Source organism: Neodiprion virginianus, chromosome 1 (genome assembly GCF_021901495.1).
Source record: "Neodiprion virginianus isolate iyNeoVirg1 chromosome 1, iyNeoVirg1.1, whole genome shotgun sequence".
NCBI classification, from domain to species: Eukaryota; Metazoa; Arthropoda; class Insecta; order Hymenoptera; family Diprionidae; genus Neodiprion; species Neodiprion virginianus.
In genome coordinates, this window is record NC_060877.1 from 27,355,377 (window position 1) to 27,381,574 (window position 26,198).

The 26,198-nt window shown below is 43.3% G+C and overlaps 1 protein-coding gene across 7 annotated transcripts in view; it reads left to right on the forward strand.

Moving 5' to 3' along the window:
* Window positions 1-26,198, forward strand: part of LOC124310358 (dual 3',5'-cyclic-AMP and -GMP phosphodiesterase 11) — a 92,008-nt gene that overhangs the window by 50,947 nt on the left and 14,863 nt on the right. The window contains exons 1-2 of one of the 7 annotated variants that reach the window (XM_046774203.1): window positions 2,786-4,641; window positions 13,575-13,845. The exons of 5 other annotated variants lie outside the window; for them this stretch is intronic. In XM_046774203.1, the coding sequence (XP_046630159.1) occupies window positions 13,785-13,845 (61 nt within the window). In that variant the 5' untranslated portion in view covers window positions 2,786-4,641; window positions 13,575-13,784. Of the gene's footprint in view, window positions 1-2,785; window positions 4,642-13,574; window positions 13,846-26,198 lie in introns of those variants that run through there. One more of the 7 variants, XM_046774204.1, reaches the window with a different exon arrangement.

Genomic DNA, 26,198 nt, shown 5'->3' on the forward strand with positions numbered 1-26,198 from the left:
GTTCAATCTTCTGTAATCAAATTACACATTATTTACCAAGTGTCAATTCCAACACTCATAATTAAACTTCGAGATCTATTTCGTACGAATGAACAATTTCACACTCAACACTGTCTTTCTTGACCGTCGATAACGAATCATTGATAATATATTCAATCTAGTTAACCCCCTTGATACCAATTCATTTTCCATCCGTTCATCCCTACGTAGAAAGTAGTGCCATGTTATCACTCGTTTAAGAATTTTTTCTTCGGTTTGTTTAATTCAAAAAATTTAATCAATGAACATAGTTTGTTGTCTTGCAATTGATGCTCAGCAGTCTCTCCTATGACTTATCCGGGACACTTTCTAGCCAGCTTCAGTGTTGCTTTAACAACTGCTTTCGGTTTGCTCTCAGCTCAAAACGTCGGTGTGCCGATCATGTTTCAGAACATCGCCTGAACGTAGGGTCGCTCACGCTATAACTTCATTGGACAACTGTAGAACAAGGCAATCAGTCTGGACCAACAGCATCGACCAGTTCTTTGGAGACAGGTCGGCACCCCCTGCTTTCAACGATTTGGCCCGTTCGCCGAGAGAGCGGGAGGCTGTCGTATCTGTCGCGATAATACAATGTTTCCTGCGACATGAGGTAATCGGACGATTAGCGTCGCGACGCGTGTCTAGCTGCAGCGGTTGGTCGCGTGATCGGAGAACGTCGCTTTCGCGCGATTTTCCCGCATCTCCGGGAGCCTAGCCCGTAGGAATTTCAGGAATCGCTGAACCCGCGTAGAAGGTTTCGATACACCTAACCGGGTAGCGCCGCTCCACCTCGCCTAGCCTCGTTCTATTCGTCTTTGAAGCCGACGCGACGAGGACGCTGTCACAGCGGATATTCGACGCTATTGCTGACTGTAAGTCTGGCACACCGACGCTCGACGAACGTGCGCACAGTCACAGATGTGGCTTACCGCCAACGCCGCGGAACAACGTTGCGTAACAGCCCCCGAGAATTCAGGGACGAAGACTAAACCGACGACATAAGGGACGGGGAAGCGGTAAAGTAGGAAGAAATACCAGGTGTTAACGCGAAAGGTCGCAATTTCCTTACGAGAACCGCTCGCGTAGATGTGACACCCTTCCTATGGCAGTTCGGATCTTCGATAAGGTTTATCTTGATGTCATAAAGCTGATTAACGAGGAGAAACGATGTTGCCGCATCGCTGAGAATAACGCTTTTCCAGGTACGGGAAAGTACGTCTTCTCGAAGTCGGATAACACCTCAAACGAAAGCACATCACTCGTTTCGTTCTTTTCAAGGAGAAAAGTCTTCTTCCGAAAGCTGTCGGTCCCTGCAATCGTTTACCGCGAACTTCTTTAATCAGAGATTCTTTTCAAAAGGCTTCCGCCTCCACGCGCTTTCACGATTGTCGAGCGATTCCGACGGTCAGCTTTTCACTACCGAAATACTAACTTCAGCTTCACATTTCCCTGTACTTGCCAATCTTCGGCGAATTAGAGAGCGCGTAACCTTGAACGGTCGACGATTTTGAACGGTTCCAGTCCGTTGACGCGAGACTCGAATTTTACTCGAGTAAATTATCGTTATGTTTGGAGTGAAAGAAACTTTTTATACGATCTTTGTGAACTTGTGGAAAAATCGTTGCTATTTCTGCTCATTGTCGTATGTAGACACCTTCGAAATCTCTAGGTGATCGGCATTTTTAATTACCGCACAGTTTTTTGTTCGCTGGTAAAAATGAAACATGGAAAATTTATATGTATACATAATAATCGCGTTTTGCGCTACGAGCGCTACGTGACGTCACATCACGCGCCGTCTTACGTCATTACGCGTGCCACGCAGAATTATGAAACACCGTGCGCGTAAATTTTTAACAATTCTTGAAAAATTTTCCTAATCCGGTGGCGGCTTACAATTGAATTCCGATGTAACGACAAGTTCAACGTTAAACCAGAGTGCAATAGAATACGAAAGTGAAGAGGATACAATGGATGGATTCATTTCAGGGAAATCAATTATACATCGATCGAACGAATTTGAATAGAAAAAATTTCGCCAGCCTCGGATAAATATTTATATACGGTGCAGGGTGTAAAGTTCAAACAAAAGTGATTTAGTTGACTTCAAACAAACCTGTTGGCTTTTATTAGCCTTCTTTCTAATCCGTTCCGCAAACCTCGTATATAACGCATAAGAAATAATCACCACGACATTAAGAAGCCGGAAAATTATTTTCAATTCAAATTTTGTACCGCGCGCCAAAGCTATCCAAAATACAACATAGTCGATAATCCCATTGCGCGGAGTGAGTTGTTATAAAAACCAAACGCGCAGCTGTGCAAGCACTGAAACTGAAAAACGAAAAAAAAAACGAAGTAATTGAACCATATTTGCAAGGCATTGGTTAAAAACTACTCGTTTAAATAAACACATAAAACATTCCACTCGCCTGACCTAAATGATTCGAATAAATTATCGAAGTAGCGAAGTTTTCAACGCGTGGTCAAATTTTTTTCTCCTTAAATTTAAAATTTCGTTCGTTCCAATCGGACGACGATTCTGCCCCGGTGTTTGCCCGCAGCGCGGAAAGACGTACGTTTCCGTTAATCGGTGTATCGGTACAAAACGCTCACAGTTACGGCGAGAGTCGTCGCGCTGCGTTGCTGTTTCGCGTTCCCGACGCTCCGACTGACGCTGACGCCGCCGACGCTTGATTCCGAGACACGAGCGGTCGCCGGGACTGCGGGCCGCACTCCGTCGCGACTCGACGCCAGTCGCTGTTTAACTCGCGCAGCAGAAGCAGCTCCGGGCGTCCGAGTAAAACGCTCGACGCCTCCGCCTCAGTCTCGTTCCTTCCTCGCCTCGGCGTCTTATCGCATTTAAACGGCGAGTATCCGACACGCGACGAGAGCCGGCGTGGAGATCGATTTACGTTTCGAAGTAAAATCGCCCCTCGTGTTTGCTTCAGATACGGTGAAGCTGCCGTTGAGCGGCATCGGCGCCTGCGTCGAGTGAAACTTTCTGTTCGGTTTCAAACACACCGAACTAACCACCAACCGTCCTCTTCTGTGCAGTAACGGACTCTGCAGTTCAACGCGTCGCGTTGTTTGCGTGAAGAGGTGAATGAGTTACCCGGTTTCTTGGTACTGCGTACAGTTTTTACCCTGCAGGAATTACGTACCGATGTGCAGAAAATTGAACAAAAATATACACGCATGCGAGAAACGTGTAAACAAGTGCGATCGAGACTTTCGTTATCAATGAACGTTATCTATCGGTTCTTAGTTTGCTTTTAATTTTTTGTTTATCTTGTCTTCTTCTTTCTTCTTCTCTCGCTGTTTTTGTACTTCGAGATGAACGACGCCAAGGAGAGTGCGATACTTGACGAGCTGAAAAGCGAGCGCCGAGTGTCCCGAAGATAATCTTTCGGAGGTTTTTCCCCGTTATCGTTGACTCCGTCATTCTTTCCATTACTCTGCCTCTCTTTATCTTTTACTTATCGCTAATCAACTTGGCGAAGACTTGGAGTAGACTCCTCGACGGTCGTGACAAACTCAAATAATCCGTCCGTAATTGCCGTTCAGTGTTACAGACTAGTAAATATTTGCTCTGAATGCGGGGAGCTGGAAGAAAACTGGAAGAGCATTACATTTCGAAACGCTTTTGAAACCGTACCGTTGCAGATCGGTGCCCCTGCAGGACGGGAGGAACTATAATACAATATACCTCTGCAAAGAACGTAAAATTTTTTTAAATTTATCAGCGGTTGTGTAAAATATAATTCTGCGTCGCAAAAAGTTTCAACAAATATTTGTCGAGTCGTAAAGAAGTGTAACGAACCTATAATATCCGCAGCTGTAATACATTTGTATAATAATATCTTGTATCACGCATCGCAAGGAAGACTGTCACAAGCCGCCGTCTCGGAAGAAGCAGCAGCGCCTCCGTTTTTGAATTCGCATCACGTCCGAAACGCCTTGGCCTGGACCATTCTTACTCACGACAGTTTCCTCGACTTTTCCGTGTCTTTCAAAGTTCCGAAGACAGCCGACGATCCGTCATTCACGGTATCTCGCAACGTCGACTTTTATCAATGTCTCTGCCGAGAATCCATGCGGATAGCAAAATGTCAAGTGGTAAAGCGATAGCGGGATGACGCGTAGCGTTTTGCGCACATTTATCGCCGCCGTTTCGCAAGACCGAGGAAACTCCGCTCGTCTTGCAGTTGACGGAGGAAAAACTAACAGTTGTTTCGTTAGTGCTTACGCGATCGACGCTGCCGCAACACCGTCGCGGGATTAAAGTGGCTCTGCGGGGATTGACGAGCTTTTACCGAGAAGAGAGCTTGAGTGTCAATATCGCTGAACTTTCGTTCGTGAATAATAAAGGAAGAGGTGAATAATAAAACGTCTCATTCGAAGAGAGACCGCAAGGATTAAAAGCATTCGCCGGTAGTTGTTGCATATTGCTCAACGTGGAGACCGAGAAATGAACCTTTTCACCGCAAGTGCAATATCGCAGATAATAATTGTTTTTAACGCGAGTGAAAGTGTGGTTATGAATTACTGTCTTTGGACGATAAACACCACGTCCGATTATGCAGTTAAAGAAAGCAATGCTTAAGATATTTGATCAATGTAAGTTTCATTTTTTCCGTTTTTAAGTTCTACCCCCCCTTTTTTTTTTTTTTCTTTTTTTCGCATACACTTTCATTCTCGCCATATTTCCCTCTCGACTTTCGTTTTCCTCTTTATCTTTACCATGTCTAACAATTTTCACCTCTCACAATCGGTTCGTCACCCAATCTATTCTGGTATTCTCCGACCGGATGCAGACCTCTTTTTCCTCTCGTTGACCGCTCCTCCCCCTCCACACCGTCTTTACACCAACGCCCACGCTTCGCTATGGTACTCAAACTTTCGATAAATTGATGATTTTCGTACAGCACGTGACGCATGTCCCGCCTTCCTCGATCACGGACTCGTTCCAATCGCTCTCACCTCTGTCCAACCTTGATGCGATTATCGCCAAAGTTCGAAGATTGGCATTCGGTGTAATTCATTGGTACCACAGTAATATTCACGCAAATCGTTCACCAGGCCCGTCTTTCCTCCAAACACCATAGAAACTGACCCGCGATATTGTCCAGAATTTTCGTGTAACTCGCAACACAGGAAGATTGTTCGAATTCATCAAAATACGCACGCACTCATCGTTACGCAGTCAGTGATTCTACTACGCTTAGCACGGGTCCCATTAGCGTGCCACGGGGTCGTAATAGCGTAATAACGAGCCCTGATTACCATAAAATATCTGCCTTCGAAAGTGCCTCCTCCCGTACCGTCAACTCGCTTCCAAGAGCTTCCTCTTTTTTTTCTTCGAAACTATTTCCGCAAGATGCGTACTCGTTTATAGCTATTATGATCTAGGCCATCTTGCGCGTCCGATCAGGATACGAGCGTTCAACTCAACGAGTTTCCAATTGACGATGTCACGTTGCAGTATCGCGGTGTGTCGTCGTTTTACTTTTTTAATTTTTTAATTTTTTTTTTTTATTATTCAATTGCTTTGTCTCTCGGACCGTCGTTTCGTTTCGTTCCCTCATTTTCCTATTTGACTGCAAATTTATTACAGCAACATGCCAGCAGTTTATATTATAGCCATATCAAGCAAGGCACCGTGGCGATCACGTCCGACAGCAATGTAGCACCGTTACACAGTGCATACACACTTTGCATTGTCGCGCATATGACATGTAGAGTTGAACGTACCATCGTGCGCTACCGACGATTAGTCTGCTTGGTCGACGGTCAGTCTACGGGTCATTACTCACATGTCTCCGTTTGCCTTTCTTCCTCTTATATTTTGATTTTTTTTTGTAAAATCTGTAGAGTCAAGTATACAACTCGTCTCCGATACCCTGACAATGAGTGACCGAGATGCGCGACAGTCACATACGTCAAACGATATATACATATTGAATAGTTCAAGTTTTATATCCATATATACATACGTGGAGGTAGAGTTTGCCCGCGAAGAAGAGGGTTGGTCTCGCTGCAAGGCAAAAGGTTTCTTATATCGCGAGATCGACGCGAATGATTAGGGGAAATCGATCCGCAGAGGTGCGGCCGCCGCCGTGGATATAATCTTTCGCCTCGCAATATATTATACAATACAATAGCGGAAATTGGAAGCAAATAAAAGATTAGAGATCGAAAACAACGCGGGCTGGAGAGGATCTTGATCGAGGTATGGAGGTATCTCGCATCGTCGAAGCACCGAGAGCAGACACTCTGCCAAGGTTTGTCGTTAGGCTCTTTTCTGCAACTGGAATAATAGGTAAACCGGCTCTTGTGGCTCTCCGTCGCTTTGAGTACGACAACGACGACGACGATGACGACCAGTGACGCAACCCGCATCAATGCGCTGTTACCTTGGCTAATGCAAATGTCTGTACACCGTCATTGGATGGCCGCCTGTGCAGTGTCTGACACATACACGTTACATGTGTGCGTGTGTGTCTCCTTTCGCGTGTATAATGTTATAGATATAATGCGTCTACGCGACACGACCACTATTCGTAATCGTAATCATAAACACGCGTGGCCCGTGTGTCGTGTCGGTACGATAATGCTTATGCCACCCGTGTAACGTGCGAGGTACACCTGTAATCTCCTGCAATTTATTTACTCGCCCGATTCTCGTATATTATCGCTACTCAACGCACATTTTTCACTGCTAGGTTGAAATTTCTCTGGTTCGTACTCTGTGCTCGAAAATTCATAACTCTTGAGTCGAGGGTCGGACGTTCGATCGAAGAAATTATAAATTTAACACATGGGGATGAAATTGTAAAGAATATGAATTTTAATGACTGTAGTATTTTCTTTCAAACAATCAGAATCAATAGAGATGACTCGAAACATTGCCGAAGATGAATTTGCACGGCGTGGATTGGAAATAGAATGGAAATCGTTGACAAGTCTTGCGGTAAACGCTGAATGACTTCAATTCGTTAAAATCTTATCGATTTTTATCTTATCACGTGTTTTCATTGATTTTTAAATACTTCGAGCGGTCCAGATGATTTCCAGTGACTGTGATTCTATACATACAATCCAAAAATGATTGAAATTAGGGTCGACACTGGAAATCACAAGAAATTTCCGAAATCAATGTCGACGAACCGGAGTCGAGTCAACTGTTTGATTTCCAAGCGAATGCTCAATCGTCCCGAGCGAATGTACACTAGGGTGGTCCTTATTTGGGGTGTTGACGAATTCCGACAAGTGCGCCCCCTAGACACGTTTGAAATAAATAAAAAAAAATGTGTGCAAAACCCCAGCGCTGTAGTCCCATGAGAACACGTGCCTGTAAGCTCGTTTTGTTTCCCATTTAGATAACATGGCATTTTTAGACCAATTCAGTCACTATTTTTTCCAGTCATCCCTAAGTATGTTAAAAATTATTTATCCACATAAATCTATTGTTAATAGGCATGACTACGCGCACATTCTTTTTATATTATATTATATTATACACAATTGAAACTGAATGACCATAGTTTGAATGCAACTCTAATCAACTTTCGAATATTAAATATTAAATATCAAATTTATAATGAAATACGATACATGTGAGGTTTTGTAAAAGAATGTACGCGTAGTCATGCCTATTAACAATAGATTTATGTGGATAAATAATTTTTAACATACTTAGGGATGACTGGAAAAAATAGTGACTGAATTGGTCTAAAAATGCCGTGTTATCTAAATGGGAAACAAAACGAGCTTACAGGCACGTGTTCTCATGGGACTACAGCGCTGGGGTTTTGCACACATTTTTTTTTATTTATTTCAAACGTGTCTAGGGGGCGCACTTGTCGCAATTCGTCAACACCCCAAATAAGGACCACCCTAATGTACACTGCTTACTTATTGTCAGTTTCGAAGTCCAGGAAGTGACGAAAACAACGGTCACACGGTCGCATGCCTCGTACCGACGCGACGCCAAAGTCCGACAGAGAACGCGTGCTGTCGAAAACGGCGCTGCGGCTTCGAGGAGCGGCAGACCGCGAAGGCGTCGTTGTGTTGCCGATCATAGAGAATGAAAACGACGAGCGAGAGATCGCGTCGTCGGGAACAAGTGGCGCCTGGACCCCGGAGAAGAGGGACGGACCCACCTCCTGTGGTAATTTGTTATTCCGCGAGGCGGGTGACAGCCTCGTTTTCCCCGAGGAGCCGAGGAGGTTACGCTCCAACCTTGCGGACTAGGAGGCAACTTTTACGTACGTACGTATAGCGTACGTAGGCGAATCGGGAAGCTCGACTTTCAATATTAATCTCGAACCTCTCTCGGTTAGCGCATAATCAGAGGGTTGGGGGGGCGCTAATGGCGATACTCGTGAAAACCGAGCGTGGCAATAATTTAGGACGAACCAACTTCACCGGGAGGCGGATCCTGTTATTCTATGCAGCGCAAGAAGTTGCCGTCCCTCGTACAAGAACACTTGGTTACCTGCAAGCCGGCTCTGCGCTGCCTGTGGTAAAGGGTAACACGGACAAACGTCGCGCGTATGAAAAACGAACAGCTCTTTAGGGAAATCTATACCCACCTTCTTTGCCGTGCTTCGTTGTGACATTACGCAGGAGATATCGTAGAGTGAAAAATTCAGTCCAAGGCCTTCGGCCGACTGCTCGATATTTGTATTCTCTTTCAACCTGTATTTCGGCTCTCACCGGACCTCGAATATATTTTTTCTTTATCTCATTTCTACCAGCAAATCGATTCTCCGTCATCTTCGCGTATGTCAGTGACGTCGCGTTATCGTCGGTGTCACTGCCAATGGCAATCTGCACACTCGTTATTTCACTCCGGGTGTTTTCTTTCGCCCTGTAAAGTACGGTTACGAAATTTTACGCCAATTCGATTGTTTGTGTATGGTTATGCAGAGTTATAGAGACTCGACTAATCTTCGTCAATAAAAGTTACTTCTACACGTTTCATATAGCGACACTTATGTGCGCATGAGGTTTGAGTGATTGGTTCTACGGCCCGTGACGAAGTCCAAGGTCGATAGGTTTTGCTCAACTTTCACTACACTCACGTGCCGAAGTTCAAACGTAGGTTGGAGATATTATTGCCGAAATCGTTCCGCATGCGACTCACTGAGACCGGGACAACTCTGAATGTGAGAACGATACAGTTTCCTTCGCAATCCGAAGCGCAATATCAATCGCCGTATATGGCAAGGGTATGCAAAAGGCGTGCTTATACAAGTGTCTTACAGTTAGCTGAATTGGCTGTTGAGAGCAGTTTTTGTCCGATCGGCGATTAATCTCATCGGAGGCAGATTCCTACGACGATAATGCCGAGATGCAGGATTTACCGATTGATTCAGAGCCGCGATTACGCTACCAACAAGAGCAAGAGTATCGGGTCTAATTCCTCATTTGGCAATTTGATTCATCGCCGTGTCGTTAATACCCTCGTTTGTTGTTAATCAGGCGTGGTGCGCTCTCCGAATTACGTATTTACAAATTCCGGTCGCCAACTTTCGAGTGGTGAAAAACGTAGACACGGGAAAAGAAGAACAACTTTTTTTGCGGATCGACCACGGCGCCAATTAATCCTTTTCAGACCTTTTTCTAGACACAAAAAATGACCATTCCAAAGAAAAAGAAAACACTAGGAAGAGTTCTTTATCTGAACGACTCGCTTCGTCATCATCCAGGCAGAATTTTATTCACGCACCGATTTCTGGTCACGTAGATCAGGACGCGTGGCACCATCGGATACCCGGCCAATGAATTATTCCGATGAAATATCTGCACAGTCGAGGTCGTTCGCTGCTGCTGTTGCTGCTGGTGTAGTAAGAAAAAATCGAAAGATTGCGCCATTTGCTTAGGGGGGGAAAAACCCCAACAGACGAAAGACGAAGGTTATTGTTTAGTCGATTTATTTTTTTACAGGAAATTGTACGTACCTAATACCCTCTGTTTTACCTTTTTCCTATTTGTTTTTTTTTTCCGTCCATCTCATGCTACAAACTTCTGTACGTATGAACTCGCTGTTTTTTTTTACAACGAAATTTCGCGACATTGAAATACGCCGAGCATTGTTCGCTATCATGAAAATACATCACGTTGGAATTGGCGATGTTGCAACAGTAACGATGCGTGTGTCGATGAGAAATTGTTACACCGTAGTTTTATACGAGGCTGAGATTAGTGACGTTAACTTAGCGTAACATCAGGAATAAAATCATTACTGTACAATTTCCGAATAACTTTCCAAGGACTGTGCTTTTAAAAATATGAGTATGTTCTGTTTATCATGTTTTATCAAATTTCAGACGACCCTAAAAGTGCGAAGCAATGATTTCTCCTGAACATCCAACGTTACTAGCTTCGTCTTGATAGTTTTAGCGATCGTCTGAAATTCAGTATAAATCATAACAAAGCACGTTACATAATATTTTGAAAACGCAACACCTTCAGAACTATTTTGCATGTTGAAAAATGTAGTGAATTTTTGCCCAACGTTTCGTTATACGTCACGTTGCTATACGCGTAATCAAAGATATCAGAGTACAGTCGCAGTGCTCCATGCCTTATTGCAATATAATTCTTATTCATATTAAGATTCCGAACTTCTCATAAGGTCGATATATATGCTGCACGTACAGCAAATCCGTGCCCGAGCCGTCAGCTGTGCGATAGTAGGTATATTTTTTCGATAAAAACGTATAGGTATACACGCGTGTAAACCACACGCTCGTTCTTACGATACGGCACTCGAGCGTACGCGTAATGAGCTCGGGGTCCGATAGGCGATTAATCTGGTGACGATAATCGGGCGGAGTTTTTTATTTTTCTTATTTTTAACCAAACCGCCGGGCTCCCTTTTCCGGCTCATATCGGGTCGGGTAAAACAGCCAGGCTTGCGTCACCTCGCGCTAACTGCCGGTGCGATAAGGCTCAGAGGAAGTCGGTTCGGCATGGGCCGGTTGATTAGGGGGCGTTGAAAATGTCGGGCCCCTCGCCTTGGGTCGCTCGGATCGGCTGGCCGCAAGGTCCTTCGGCGCAAGCCGGTGTGGTAATAAATGCCGAGAGCAGGGAACATTGAACTTGACACGAAGGCGCGCAACGTTTGCCGAGAGCACGTGGAGGGGGGGGGGGACGAGGAGTCGGCCAGCCGGTTTTCGCCAATTCAAGGGCCTCAAGGCCCGGCCGAACGTACGTCGCGATTACGATGAATCTTTGCCGCGCAAAACGACGCGCTCCTCGTCGTTGCTGCGCTGTGGAAATCAACCTTTTTGCAAGCCGTTTCAAGGTCACTTCTGGTCGAGCCTCCGAGAGAGAGACGATGATTTGTTTTTTTTTTTACTCCTCTTTTTATCGTCCGTTCACTTCGGATCGGCTTCGTTATACGGTCGTGTCGCGTTGTAAGGCCCCTCGATATGGGACCGCTTCTTGCCGGACAAGCTTGCACCGATTCCTCTAATTCTACCCGAGGATCTCAACCGAAGACTCCGCGACCGGACGGTTTCACCGAGGATTCCTGCAGCATATTTTATACTTGCTTGTTATGTAATCTCCCTTACAGCCCCGCCAACGGCTTCGTAAAGCCAGTCCGACTAGTTGCGTGGACGGAAACGATTTGAGACGACTATTCCAACGTTTTCGGTAGAACGTATCCTCACTTTACCGACTATTTTTCATTTGGCAATTTTGAGACGGTTTACGGATGGATAATCGGACGCTGCAAGATCGCTGTAGAACGACGATGTGATGTGAACACGTTTCAAACGAAACGGTTTATGCTTTTCGTTTCCCGCAAGGAAGACCTCCGATGTACATACATATTATATAGACGGTGCACACAGACATCAGAATGTGCATTTTCCGTGAGCAACGTCTAGTCATCGAGGATGAGGATCGAATCGGAGCAACGCGACTTAACGCAAGTGGACGTATACATATTTACGTGAGGATGCGTCAACTATTTCCTACGTGCAAGATGCTCGGTACAGCGTTTATTATACAGAGAAAGTACAAATGTGTGGTTTAAAAACACTACAGGACTCGTCTCTCCGTTCTCACCGAGCAGCGACCGATTCGCTCATCACATTTATAAATCTGAGATTTGAATATCTTATCGCGAATCAAAGGATTTTTACTTATTCCGAAACAGTAACGATGGTTCCAAATCGTTCCCATTCGATCTACATCAGTTTTCGCCGATCTACGGTTCGCCAAATGATTTTCACCGACGCCTCAGCGTTCCACGCATTCGCGTTTCGCGCTTTCACCGTCAGCTTCTCGATGCCACTGCAACGATTTCCATCGTTCGAGCTATCGCTTGCGAGAAAAAAAAAAAAAATAAATAAAATAAAAAAAAATCCCGCAGGTTCAACGAAGCATTGTGAATTCGTTGGCGAATTGATAGACGAGTTTCGTGCCCGGCGGCAATCGGCGGCGAGTATCAGCTGACTGCGGCGACTCACGATCGGCTCTCTCGGCGGTCGTTCGCTGCGCCTTTGCTAGCTCACTCGCTCGCGTTTGTCCGCCTGCTACGAGTAGACAGATAGGTCAGCTTGGCGCCGCCAAGACGAGGCTCGCTTGCCACACGAAGGCCGTTCATGCTCAAATCTATATATTTACTTTAGATGCCTTGCAACGTGCGCTACGTACCGCAACCTCCTTTGTATCTAGGTATGTGCGATGGGTAGGTACGTTACGTGTATATCTCGTCAGGTAGAAATGCATAAGGAGAAAGCGAGAGAGAGAGAGAGAGAGAGAGACTGAGAGAAAAGATGACTCGGGGTGGATTTTCTCCGTGTTCAAAACTTTTTTCGTTCGTCTCCATCTTCGTGCGTATGGCATGCGCGTGTGTTTCATACCTCCCGATCCTCTCTCGCTAGATCACCGTTTCACCAGTTTCACGTATCCCCCGTTATTTCGTACGGTTCTTCACCGTTTATAGGTATACATACACGATATCTGCGTATGCGTGTTATGTCTTCGTTTTCCCTCGCTCCCTTATTCTAATTTTGTTTTTTTCACTTTTATCTCGTGAGTTTACGATTTGATCTATTCGCTAGTTGCGGTAATTTATTCTTATCATTACTGCTGTTATAAATATTAATATTATTGGTATTATTATTTCTCGGTAAGTTTTGCTGGCACAGATAAGAAAACGTTGTTATGTATTTTAATTACGCCAACGTACAATGTGTACATGCATGCAAATACTTGTATTTACTGTATTATATGGATACACGTATGACTTTATGGTAATCTCACGTTGCCGCTGGATGAATTGTCAATTATGGTTGTCGTCATGTTGTTCACGCGTTACATGTACATACATGTATCTACATAATGTACAGATAATTACAAAAACTAGCAATACACTACACTTTGTTCGCATAGCTGCAGAGGCATTGCTTTCTGGATTCGTTCTCATAGCGACGAAGTTGTGAGTGATTTCCTTTTTTTTTTTTTTTAATTCAATTTTCTTCATGTTGTAACAAAAGAAAAATTAATAAAAGAATAAACGAATACAGGTGGATAAATAAACGAGAGAGGTGGCGATGTTTGTTTCGCGAGAGAAAAATATAACGAGTACGGGTCAAGATTGGTGGCGAAAAACACGAAACTCTGTTGCACCGACAGCTCGTCAAGGGTCGAAAGGTTGTTCCGTATTCGGTACAAAGAAGTACAAAGTGAACAGTGAAGTGAAGTGGGGTGAAGCAAGTAAGTGCAGGTGATTCGTGATGGGTATGGGGCAAACCCTGAACATGTGTAGAGACGTCAACGCCTGTTTCGAGCAAAAGAGTAAGCAAATGACTACTCGAATTTTTAAATTGGGTGTCGCGAAAAAATGTGGGAAACTACCACGAATTATAGATTATCATTTTTTAAGGAGGAAAGGGAAATGGTATTACGTATCAACTAATTAGCTCGAACGGCGAATGTAATTTGAAGGACGCGATGCAGTCATAGGTGGAAAGTTTCCTCGTGCTGCACTGAACGACGTTGTCATTATTTCGGTTTTTTTTTTTTTTTTTACCAATCGAAGAATAAGACTTCGATCAGAGTCATTTCGTAAATTTTTGGAAGGGCAACGGTTTATTCATCTTCTGAAGTACTGATTTTCGACTTCGGAACAATAATGTTATTATCCACGTGCGTCTCGTCGCGTAAGCGCGAGTTATACGACTCCGTGTCGGTTATTACACATCGACTTTGGAATTTCCCCCTTCTTATAACTACGGATTACCTTCTTATCGTCTTCGACGAAGCGTCACGTTCGACGCTCGCGTATTATATACATATATTTGCGGAATAATTCACAGCTGTGATAAGGTCTCGTGATCGAAGTAATCGGAACGACGATCGTCGAACGATTGTTGGTTTTTTCGTCGAAATGTGAAACGTGAATGATAAATAAACAAGTATATTCAGCCATCGAATCGCAATCGCATGTCACGCGTTAATTCCAGTTTACCTGTGCATTGTGAAATACCTACAGACTTTTGTACTAATTATTATAATGTGAAATTTATGTAAAATTTTTTGCAAATCTTTGAGATAAATCAACGAACCTCCATTAAATTGTCGTTTTTTCCTACCATGCGTATACAGCTATCATGAAAATGTTTCATGGCTTTCGACAATGTTGAATCTTTACTCGATTATATATAGAAAAAATTCTAACAATAAGAAAATGAGGCGATTAAAGTTGTTTTTTGTGCCCCTTTTTCCGGATTGAATCGCGACGGTTAATCGTCTCACAAAGAGCATTGCAAAATGTCTGTAAAAGAAACTTCAATCGGCCACTAGAAACGAGCGGTAATTTTTTTCTTTTATATATGTGTATATATATATATATATATATATATATATATATATATATATATATATATATATATATATATATATATACACATAAACATAAGGAATTTATCGCATTTTCGTCTCTGTAGGTAAAAATTTGTTATTCGTTCTATGTCTTTGGCCTCAAACAAGAAAGATCGTTTGAAAAGTTGTACCTGCATCAGTCAAAGTCGCGGTTCCAGAAACGGCGCTGTATAATACTACGATATAAAAACCGTACGTAACACCGTTCTGCATCCAAAGGGTGAAACGGAATTGGCGTAATAGGTATAATGGAAATCCTCTGGTATTCAAATCTCGCTGGTCGTTCAGAGAACTAGGTGCTATTTTCCGAGTCAGTGAATCTTGATTCCGATGTACGGTGCGAATCATTACGGTGGCGTTCTTGTCTTAATGAGAAAATTGCGGAAGGTTGGTAAAAGGTGGTAAACACAGAACAGCTAGCCGGATTAAAACGGCGACGTTGCTTCACGATCTTACGAGAGCCGGTAAATACGCGGTAGATTGTAATTTCCTCTCTCTCTCTCTCTCTCTCATCTCTGTTCAAAGACGGTGTACGATGTACAGTGATTCACAGGCTGCTCTGGAGTGAAAAAATAAAATGAGTGTAAGATTGAGAGAGAATGCAAAAGCAGAAGCAAAAAAAAAAAAAAAAAGAAAAATTGAAATAACAGAACAAACAACAAAGAAAAGCTCGCGCGATATTTCTTGCGGGTAGATATATGTATAATCGTATACTCACTCACTTACTCATCGTTCGTACAACTGCGCTTGGTTTTAAACTCGAAAAACATCTGAGAATGCTTCAAACCCGATTATCATTACGTACATGTTGCGCGTGCTGCATGTACCAACGTCTCTTGACACAAGGCTTACAGCCATCTGCAGGTGTAACACGATCTTTGCGCCTGACCTGACTCAACCGATATCAGCACGTCGGTGACGAAAACGCGGCGGGGAGAGAAGAAGAGAGAAAGAGAGAGAGAGAGAGAAAGAGTTGAAAAGAAAAGGAAAAAGGAAAAAAATTCCACCGACGTCGAGACACTCACATCCCCTAGTGGTGAAAATAATTCGCGAGCGTTATCGCACTCTTATCTGATTTACGATACCTACGTCGTACGTAAGGCATTGGATGCTTCGCGCGATCTCGCACGATCCTCGAGTTGAACATCTTTTTTCCGACGTATTTACGCGCTGATGGATCGATGGGTGGTTGAGTTTTCGTCTTGTGTGTGTGTTTTTTTTCATTTTTTTCCTTTTTTTTTTTTTATCTCTTCTGACCTCCCCTCCAATACTGATAAATTTTTATTACGAGTATACGTAACGTAAGTTTGCCACCTACTCACATTTCGCCTGCTCAAAGCGATAATGTTACCAGTAGCGCGTACGTATCGCCAGAAACCAAGAACAGCGGCATCATTTTTTAAACTATATAACTCGGGAGGCTGCGCGTGCTAAAAATCTGGTCAGTGCTAAAATCGTATTTTACGTAAGCGGGATCTTGGTTTATTTTGTGGAAAATGCGTCGCGGATCGTCGTTATATGGATACGTTTAAAGTTTCGGATCAATTCATCACCGCGCACGTTATGTGATATTTGGTCGACCGCGTGATATAAAAGTTTGGATATACCCATGTGTGTGTGTGTGTGTGTAAAAAAAAAGAAAGTAAACTGAAACAAAAATAGCATAATAAATAAATTTATAAAAGTTCAACTTCGCCTCGTGAAGTAATGGGTCGATAAAACGGTAGTTATAAAGAGTAAAACGATTATACAAATAAATCATTCAAAGTTGTTGAATTCTTACGGTTAATGGAAGCAAATTACACGTTATACAGCGGCTGGATAGAAAAAGCTGGCGGCAGCCGACAGTGCCACTCGTATATTCGAAAAGTGAACGATTCCCAGTAGCGTTGAATCATTTATTAGAAATCATCGGCGGCATGTCGGAGAGCGAGCGAGGAGACCTAATAATTACATTCAAGTTAATTAATTTCATTTGACACTATGTGATTAAGTGGCGCCTGCATGACGAATGCAATGTTCGCTCTGCGGTGTGGAAAAAGAATTGAATAAAAGAAAACGAAAGAAATAGCGGGGGAGAAAAAATAGGACAGAAATTAAAAGTTCATTATATACATACATACCTGTACAAAAATACTCAAGGAATTACGTGTTGTTGCAATTTGCCGAGGGTCGCAATAAAATATTTACAACTGTGTAAAAATGTTACTCCCTCGGCATGTGTTGTAATAATTAATATGTGTGCATTATACACCCTTGTAATACGCCGTAACATATTTTACATCGTTACACCGTCCTCCCTCATACGTTATACAAAGATAATTAGTTTTATACGGAATCACAATTATAAACAGTTTTTATTTAACGTTCTCGCATTCGCAGATTGTATTATAACTGTGCCTGTATATTTAATTGTCGCATTCCATGAATCAAACTTCTCTGTAACACGTATTTATACTGCGTATATTATACTGCACGTTTTCTCGTGCGTATATACGGCACATGTAGGTACGTATAATAATATACAGATGTTTCAGAAGAAATTCGGAATCTGGGACACGTATAGCAGAGGTTCAAAGTTAGCTAAGTATTGTCCATCATTTTGGACGAGCTTTGCGGATATATTTTATGAATTTAAACAGAAAAAAAATCAATTCTACAGTAGATAGTTTATTTTTTATGGTTTTACACGTTCCATTAAACTGTATATAGACTTTTTGTTTTTTTTGCTTCAATTACCGCGCTCAAATTCTGGACTACGTATATTGAGAATGGAAATTTTCGCCCTGTATAACAAATCTAGCGTATGTGGAGCGACGCCGAAGCAACAGTCTTTCACAAAACTTGAGTAAACAATGTGTGTGCGTGTGCGTGTGTGTGTGTGTGTTCATATACACCTCTGCGGGAGGTAATTTCCTTCAGATAATCGAATATCTTTTTAGAAAGATTTCGTCGATTCGCTACCAACTGGCGTATAGTATACCTATAACTCGAAACGCGGTATTCCGTAATTATCCGAGAAAAAATTGACGAGTTTCTTCAATCCTGCGGGAAAAACGTTCGCAAAGTATTCGTTATTTTGAAACTCAAGCAACTGCAGCGTAATAATCGATACCTTCGTTTCACTGGCAAAATTCATATCGTTAATTTTCCCTTTTGACTCTGACATTTGTAATTCAATTTCTGATTCACCACCGCCGTCGTTGTCCCCTTCATGTCTGCGGAATAACCGCCCTCGGCAAGCCCTGAATGTTTGATCCGGAAGACGAGGATCAGCGATCGGAGCGCCCGTATAATTGATTGGATTTATCGGATAACGCCCCAAAGATATTATGCACATTATGGCAGGAGTGTATAACTTAGCTAGATATTACAGGTATATAGGTATGTACGCAAAATGTAAGGTAAATAGTTACGGCGTACGTTGCAGGCAAGTTTTTACGGAAAGAAATATTTTCGCTTCTCTGAAAATTTTTTATTTTTTTTTCCTTCTTAACATTCCTTTTGCGGAATATTATAATTCATTATTATATTTGTACACGTGTGAAAATTATCCTCATTGCCACGGTGAAACAGCCGGCCGCAGCTATCTACATATCGTTAAACTTGGGAGTTTCAAGTTGCGCGTTGCCGGCTTTATTTCACCGTGTTTCTTTTTTCTAACTCTCGGTTTTTCTTCCGGAAATCTCCACGTATTTCCGTCCGTATTTACAATACACGCGGTTACGATCGGTCGGTGAAATCTTAACGCGTATGCATATCTGTAGGAAAATCACTCTGCTGTGGAAAAAAAGTATCACGTATGCAAAATTGAAAGCAGAAATTAAACTCCGCGATTAATCGCCGGATCACCGAAGGAACAATTTTCAGGCATTCTGTTAATTTTTTATCGCATTATATTTCTCAGTTGCGTTCGGTAACCGCGTGAGAGTAATAACGAATTACGGCGAAGAAGGTAAACGTCGGCGATGGCAGGCATAATATCACGTGTGTAATGATTTTTGAATACGTTTCATCCCGTGTTTCATAGCCGTGGCTCGCGTTATCTTATCTTCGACGATGCGCGACGACAAAACAACACGGCTGTAACGTGTGTGGCTCTGGAAAAATTGGCACGTGGTATTAGCCGGTTGCCAATTTCCGTCATGGATTTCCAGTTGCCTTCAGGATAAATATTTGATATTTACTTAACTTTGCGGAGATAAAATAGGAGGATGCGAGCTGGCTCCCTATACCGCTGATAAGCTGACTAGCCTACGCCTATACGTTACACATATACTGTACATACTCTGCTATATACCTAAAATACATCTTTTACCGCACAGCGACGCCGCGACGTAGCTACTGTACCGCTTACCGTATAATATTATACATTTTCCAAGATTGTTTGTACCGTTTTTCTGCTAGTGTACATAAGTGTGTCGTACATACACACACTCGGTCTCCCACGTGCAGTATTTCTCGCTAAATAATCCCCGAGGTAGCCGTAGCGAACGTGCTCTTCTCTCTTTGCGTTATAGGTATATATTATATATAATCTACACACTTGATGCTACCTCACTTCAGAGTTTATCCGTCCCTTGGGAACGGAGATGATAAGAGAAGGAAAGCGACGCGAACAGTCCAACCAATTTTTGCCAATTTCCACCCGCACGTGGATTTGAAGAAAAATCCTTTCTCTTTGTGCAAAATACATACAACTTTGATGCAAAATCGCTGCGGCAGATGTTGCACAGATGATGAAAAACCTTATTGGCGCGCAGTTTGAATGACGCACATCGTACGTAGTACGTTTCTGGTTAAGCCCCGTGATAGTTTGGCATTTTTCTTTGCGTTTTTATCGATACTTATCAGCAGCAGCTAAATGTGTTAAACTTTTTGGAAATAGAAAAATGCAGTTCGGTTTTATCCTCATAATTCTATCAATGCATTGGGGATTCAAGGTATTTCAAAAAATGTTGACTTTCTGACAAACATTAGAACGTTTGGCTGCTAGTTCTAGCTTCTAGCTTCAGCCTCGTTGCTTTGCGTCCTCTTGACTCCTTGCCAGTTTTTTGGTCAAAGTATAATAAATCCCATCTCCGAGAGTGCGGATATGCAGGGTCAGGCCGACAAGGACGATAAATCGTCCAAAGGATCCGTCGACGAGTGTGCAGTTACTGAAAAATGGTCAAAAAAACCGGGAGGTGTTTAAAAATAAACCAAAATTAAAGAACGCGCAAAAACTTGTCGATGATTCATCCGTCACTCTTTCGCCCCGGGATAACATTCCGCGACTCTTGTTACATCCGGAATATATATCCGAATCCCGTGTAGCTCGATGGCGCAACTTACAGTCGTTCCTTCCCCTCCTGATCTTTCAGCCAACTCCGACACGAAGCGTGATAGTAACTCGAAACCTCTCGCAGCCTCCTATAACGGTAGATAGACAATGACGGCTGCATGGCTGCATCGAGATGGAAAATTTGAAGGGGGCAACGACGTCTCGTCGCTCTTCTCCCGTCCTCTTTACATCTCCGTCTCGTCAAGAGGAGTCAACCTTACACGCTCTCAGAGCCGTACGGCGACTAGATTCCTCTCTTATTTTCACCAGCCAGCCGAAAGGAGCTCGTACGTCTATACCTGGGCACCTTGTACAGCTGCGCTTATTCGCCCTCAGAGCCAACCGAGCACCTGCATCTCGGGACCATTTCTTACCTGTTTCACATAATGGCTTGACCCACAATCTAGAGAGGTACGTGTTTCCTTTCAACTCGAAACAGGTGCATCTTGCTCACACGCTTTACCTGCACCTACTCGCCGTGTTACCCTACGACGAGAGAGAGAGAGAGAGAGGTTGGTTCAGGTCTTTTTCAGGATAACGACAAGTCGGACGCACTCTTGTTCCTGCAGCAATCCTCCAGGATCACGGGGTGACTTTCAACGACCAGGGCTGAGAGTCGAAAGCTGTACGTTTCTCACGTCGCTCACCGTTTCGTCATTCGCTAAATTATAATGGTCATGTTTTCTTACCTCGAAATGTTGGTTTAACTGGAATAAATGAATATATACATGTATATGCGCTTATGGATAGTTTTGTTTTCTTATACCAAATTCTCGAAATATGTCATATACTTTCGAAGTTGTATTGTGAAAAGCGATACTCTGCATCTTCCCGTCGATGCAGTAGAGAGAGTCTATAGATTATTCAAAACTAGCTCGGTGTTGTATGTCATATTTTATGGAGTCAACTTGTTTGGGAAAACCAGTGGTATAATAATCAAATCTTAACCGCGAAGTGAGAGATTGATTCAACTTCAATTTAGAAAGTCAGATTGTTGCTAAGTTTGATTACACTTAACGCGCTTGAATTGACAGCGGTTTACGAAACAGCGGTTTATTTGTGAATGAATAAAGCGAATTATCCGTCAAGACCATGTAGTGTTATACATATACTTATAGTTTACAGGCGCTAAAAAACGAGCGTGTAACGTTAATAACATTTTATTACTTGAACGCGTTCGCGGTAGATATTAGGAGTCGCTTTTTAGCCTTCCATTTTACCCTATACAAAAAGTTCATCCTCTTTTCCTAACCCCTGAAGATAAGTTTCCCTTGATCTATCATGTAGCCTGTTTTCTAAAGCGCAATACGCAGGTCGCACAGAAGGCTACGTGGCCAATGCCCTTTCCAGCTGCGACAGAACCATTGGAATTTCATTTCTTCATTTCTTTCTCACTTTCCCTGCACTGTGAAATATCAACCATTGTTGTGGCTTGGGGTACAGTTTTCTTTCTCCGAGACGGCAGTGTCGAGTTTTACAAAGGAATTTGAGAAGGCTGAACCTCAAGAACCTTTCTAAGTAAAAGGAATATTCGTATACCGGCATTTCACGAGACAGTCGTAAGAGGAATAAAACCGAGCCACCCACGCCAGGGGTAGATTAATATATCCTCTGGTTCACCCGTAAAGTGTTTTATTCGCTATCGATATTTGAACGGTTCAGTGCCAGAGTAGCCTGACCCAAATTGTCGATAAGGCCCGTTATAAATGACTCAGGATAGTTAAATCGATCAGGTGGATCATAGGGGTTCCCGCCATCCGTCCTTTGGATATGATTTCACTGATATTTATGTTATTATATGAATAATAATTATACCTCTCAACTTTTGCCAGCTCTGCAGATTACCGAATCAATATCGAGACGTAAATTTTGCACACCGCACGGCATTCGCGTCAAGTCGAGCAGTGCTTGTCAGATTTTATTGTCTCTAAGTATTCCCCACATTTCGAAAACTATTCGACTCAATCGTTGAGCAATATTCGTCAGCGCGAGGAGTAATAAATTATGAATGAATTTACCGTCGCGCGTCGAATCGTTCCGAAGGTTCTCGTACACAAGTTACATTAGCGAATCAATCATCAGGGTTAACGTGTTCACGCGTCGTGTACCACAGCATAAACCACGTGTGGCAATACCGTGAATCACGCTTAGTTGGGTATCAACCTGATCGTTCGCGTGGTGTCCTGCACGAGTATTCCAAGATCGGACACTCGGGGATCGTGGAACCTTTGCCGTGATTTTCCCAGCGAATTGACTGGCTCTCGGTGTGTGGGTGCATGGGTATACAGGTGTATACGTATATATACACACGCATTCGTACATGCGTAACAAAACACCGTCCGGCCAACGCTGCGCTCCGATCAACGGCGCTAATTGCAAGTGAACGTTTTTATTGAACCACTGGATTAGTTCGCGCGGACCCGATTTGCAACTAATTCGCATTCGGCACGGAGCTTTTTGCCGTACCCGGTAGTCCTGCGGCCACGACGACGCGGGATAGTCGCAGGATCGTAAAGCGGAATGGGAGATAGGAATTTTACCGCGCAGCTCGTCGTGATTTTCCATCTACTCTGCACTCGGTTCAACTCTGAAAGAACGTCGGCTCTCCTCGACACCCACTGGCTTACACTCCGGATTCCATCTACGCTTCGTCGTCTGCGCCCACACCAATACGTACGTTGTACCCACATCTCGTCGTTCGCCGTGCTCCCTTCGCACGACACGTCGCACGCGGGCTCGTGCTGATCACGCCTCGTGTTCGCCTCGTGCATTGATTCGGGAGAGGAGGAACCGCGGTGACGAAGTCATCACGGGAGGGTCTCTTGCGAATAAACTCCTTTCACCGAGGCCGTCCTCAACTGTCGTCGAATTGACGATACTGGTTCACCTTTCAAGGAAGGCTATCACCCTGTTGTTCGTCACTCTGCATTTTCCTCAAATCAATCATCGCGGCTTGGCAAACACTCGTCCTACATTTTCTTAAATCTTAATTTCCTCGATCGGACGCTTCGATTCGTTCGTAACTGTACACGATTTCGTTGTAGCGCGTAAGATGATAACGCACTCGGGGCTGCAGGTTTCGATTGCCGCGTTGTCGCAGCGTTTGGATATCCCCATATGCAAAACATCAACAAACCTCGGCGCAGTTAACGGGTAGCTTCTGCATGGGTGGTAGTTCTGGGTGGTCTGGGGCACCATCGATTCTAATGGGTGCCGCCCATGCCCGAGGAATACGTAAGCGATCGCGTAAATGAATTACTAATCGTTATACGCACCGTGCGTTACAACGAGCCATTGTCCCTATTTATACATATATGTATGGATGTGTGTGTATATATTTATACATGCACGCACGCTCGCGCAACGAATAGATACCGGCGGATAAGTTGGGAAAAACTGTAGTTTCTTTTTTCGTTTTATCGAACCTCGGATTGAATCCTGTCGAACAATCTGTGAGGCTTATATTTACAGTCGATTTTTGTTTCTACTCGGTATTGTCATCACGATTCGAGTTGTTTCTACATGCGGGTTGGAAAACGACTAAAAACGTACGGTTTCAAATTGACTGGTATTTAAAGGTTTATCGAACACGATGTTTCTTTTATCCGAATAAATATATTCTAGAATAAAAACGACGCGTCGATTAAAAAAAAATTTATAGTGTAATTTATGCTTCGCGTATAAGGAGCGCTGTTTCCGAATTCGCAGTTTTGATTTTTATCAATCTAGTTTTTTGAAATTTCATTTCGTCAACGATACACGATAAAGGTGATACGTTCGATTTCGAGTGACGATGAAGCGATTCGCTAAAAATGATCGATCGAATGAATTTCCCAACGAGTTTGACGCGATACGTGACAAATTCCCGAGTTGACGTCGATACTCTTCGAAATTTGTACCCGGTTTAAACGACGACGTACACGAAAGTCCATGCTACACATACATGCATGTATGCTTGTACCGACATGTGTAAGTTATCTCCTATTTGCCCGAGATAGAATCGATTCGCGTTGAATGAATCGAGAGAACGAAAATCCGCATTTTATATTCCCATGTAGAAAATATTCTCCTGCATATATTTTTCCTACGACGATTGCTGCAGAGTGCGGATAATTTTACGTGCTGCTGGGTGGATCCGCTGATCTATTACACCTGTAGAATCTACGACGTGAATAAATGTGCCGCGTGCAGAGCGAAAGTGGAAAACTTTTGGAAATTTGCCGCAAATTTAACAGTTCATTTAAACAATCGGTATACGTTGAAGTGTCGGGGTAATTGTCTTAGAAAACAGTATCGATAAATCCGGGAAAATCTCCTCCGTCGATCCGATCGATCGGTGATATTCCTCTTCTGGTTACAACGCGTCAGCTGCTACAGGATAACGGTCCTTCGGACTAATTTCACGGATACCGTATTTCAGACTAACGATAAATTACACCTATGAACGAACTCTTGTACAAATTTCACGTTGATTATTAATAATCGTCGTGCGGAGGAGCGTCGCGTGTTTCGCAACGCACGCCGAAAAGGAGCCACTCGGTGCACGCACATGTATGTATAGGTATAACAAACGATAAGACGCCGACTCGGTTCACTCGATGAAATATCCAAGTCCTACTCAGCCTTGCGGGTCCGTACCAATACCCACGCACGCACGCTCGCATACATACGTGAGTACGGCGTCGAGAGGACAATAAAAATTTAACCTGTGCAAACCGCGCGTTGTTTTACAGTAACCCGCGCTGCCGTTATCAACTCTCGTCGTCTACTCGTTATCCTATATAACGCAAGCGACGTCGCTGTAACGTGCTGCAGCGGCACGTCCATGGATAGAATTGGGTTTAACCGACGCGCGCACGCTGCGTTTAGATATATACACACTGTACTATATGTGTATATACAAACCGAAACGATTACGCGACGACGAAGGATGCACATCGTTATTTTATATTTTATTCGAGTTGAATTTTGCGCGATGCGACGATTAGCCCAGTCGAAAACAGAAATAACACCGGAAGTAGGCATTTTTTTTCATAATACAATTTTATTTTTCTCATCTCGCTGGGGGAAGTGTCTAAATCCAGACTTTCGACCATGTCCTGCAGTAGCTTCCGCCGAACTCTTAGATGTATGGTTTAAATCAGAAAATAAAGAAAATTAAATTTTCCACAAGTTTAGTCATGAGTTTTAGTAAAAAGTTGAAAATGGGCATGTTATTTGACGAAAACAAATTACCTCTGAAATTTCAAATACTGCAGAATCTGGTTGAAATTCTGAGATTTTCATTACCAACGAATCTCTTCCCCCACCTGAGTATTAGAAAAAAAATTGTGGTATTGAAACAATCGCAATTTCAAGGATCGAATACCGCGGTATGATTCAAGCTCAGGTCTCTCGTAGGTAACCAGCTTGTCCGCGGAAAGTTTCCTTATATTGTTCAAACGAACAACAAAGTCTCGGCTTAATCCATCGCACCGCATCGAAGCATTCCGTCACGTATTCGAGCCTTTTGTAGATAATTAGTATTCGTTCGATCGTCGGTCGGATCGTGCCACGGTGAAATTACATCCATCGACAGTGAAGTGCCCCCTTACCTCTCGCAGTCGGTCGTATGTATGCATTCACGGTAAGCACGGGAATTATTATTGTCGGACGAAAGAAAGATTAGAGGCGAAGCTGCGCTGCACGACCAAATGTTGCTTTCTAAATTTCTTCTCTCCGCTTTAAATACCGTTGCCGTGAAGCTTTTCTCTCAACATACTCGAGATAATCGTTCGTTAGTTCGTAGCACGTATCAAATTGCCTGAACAATCGATTTTTATTGCCACATAGAATAGAATGCGCACATATACAATTGTACAATAAATTTTAAAACAAAGCAGAAATACCTCGGACGATTTTTCCTCCCTCATTAACCCCTCGGATGAACTCAAAGTACGAGTCG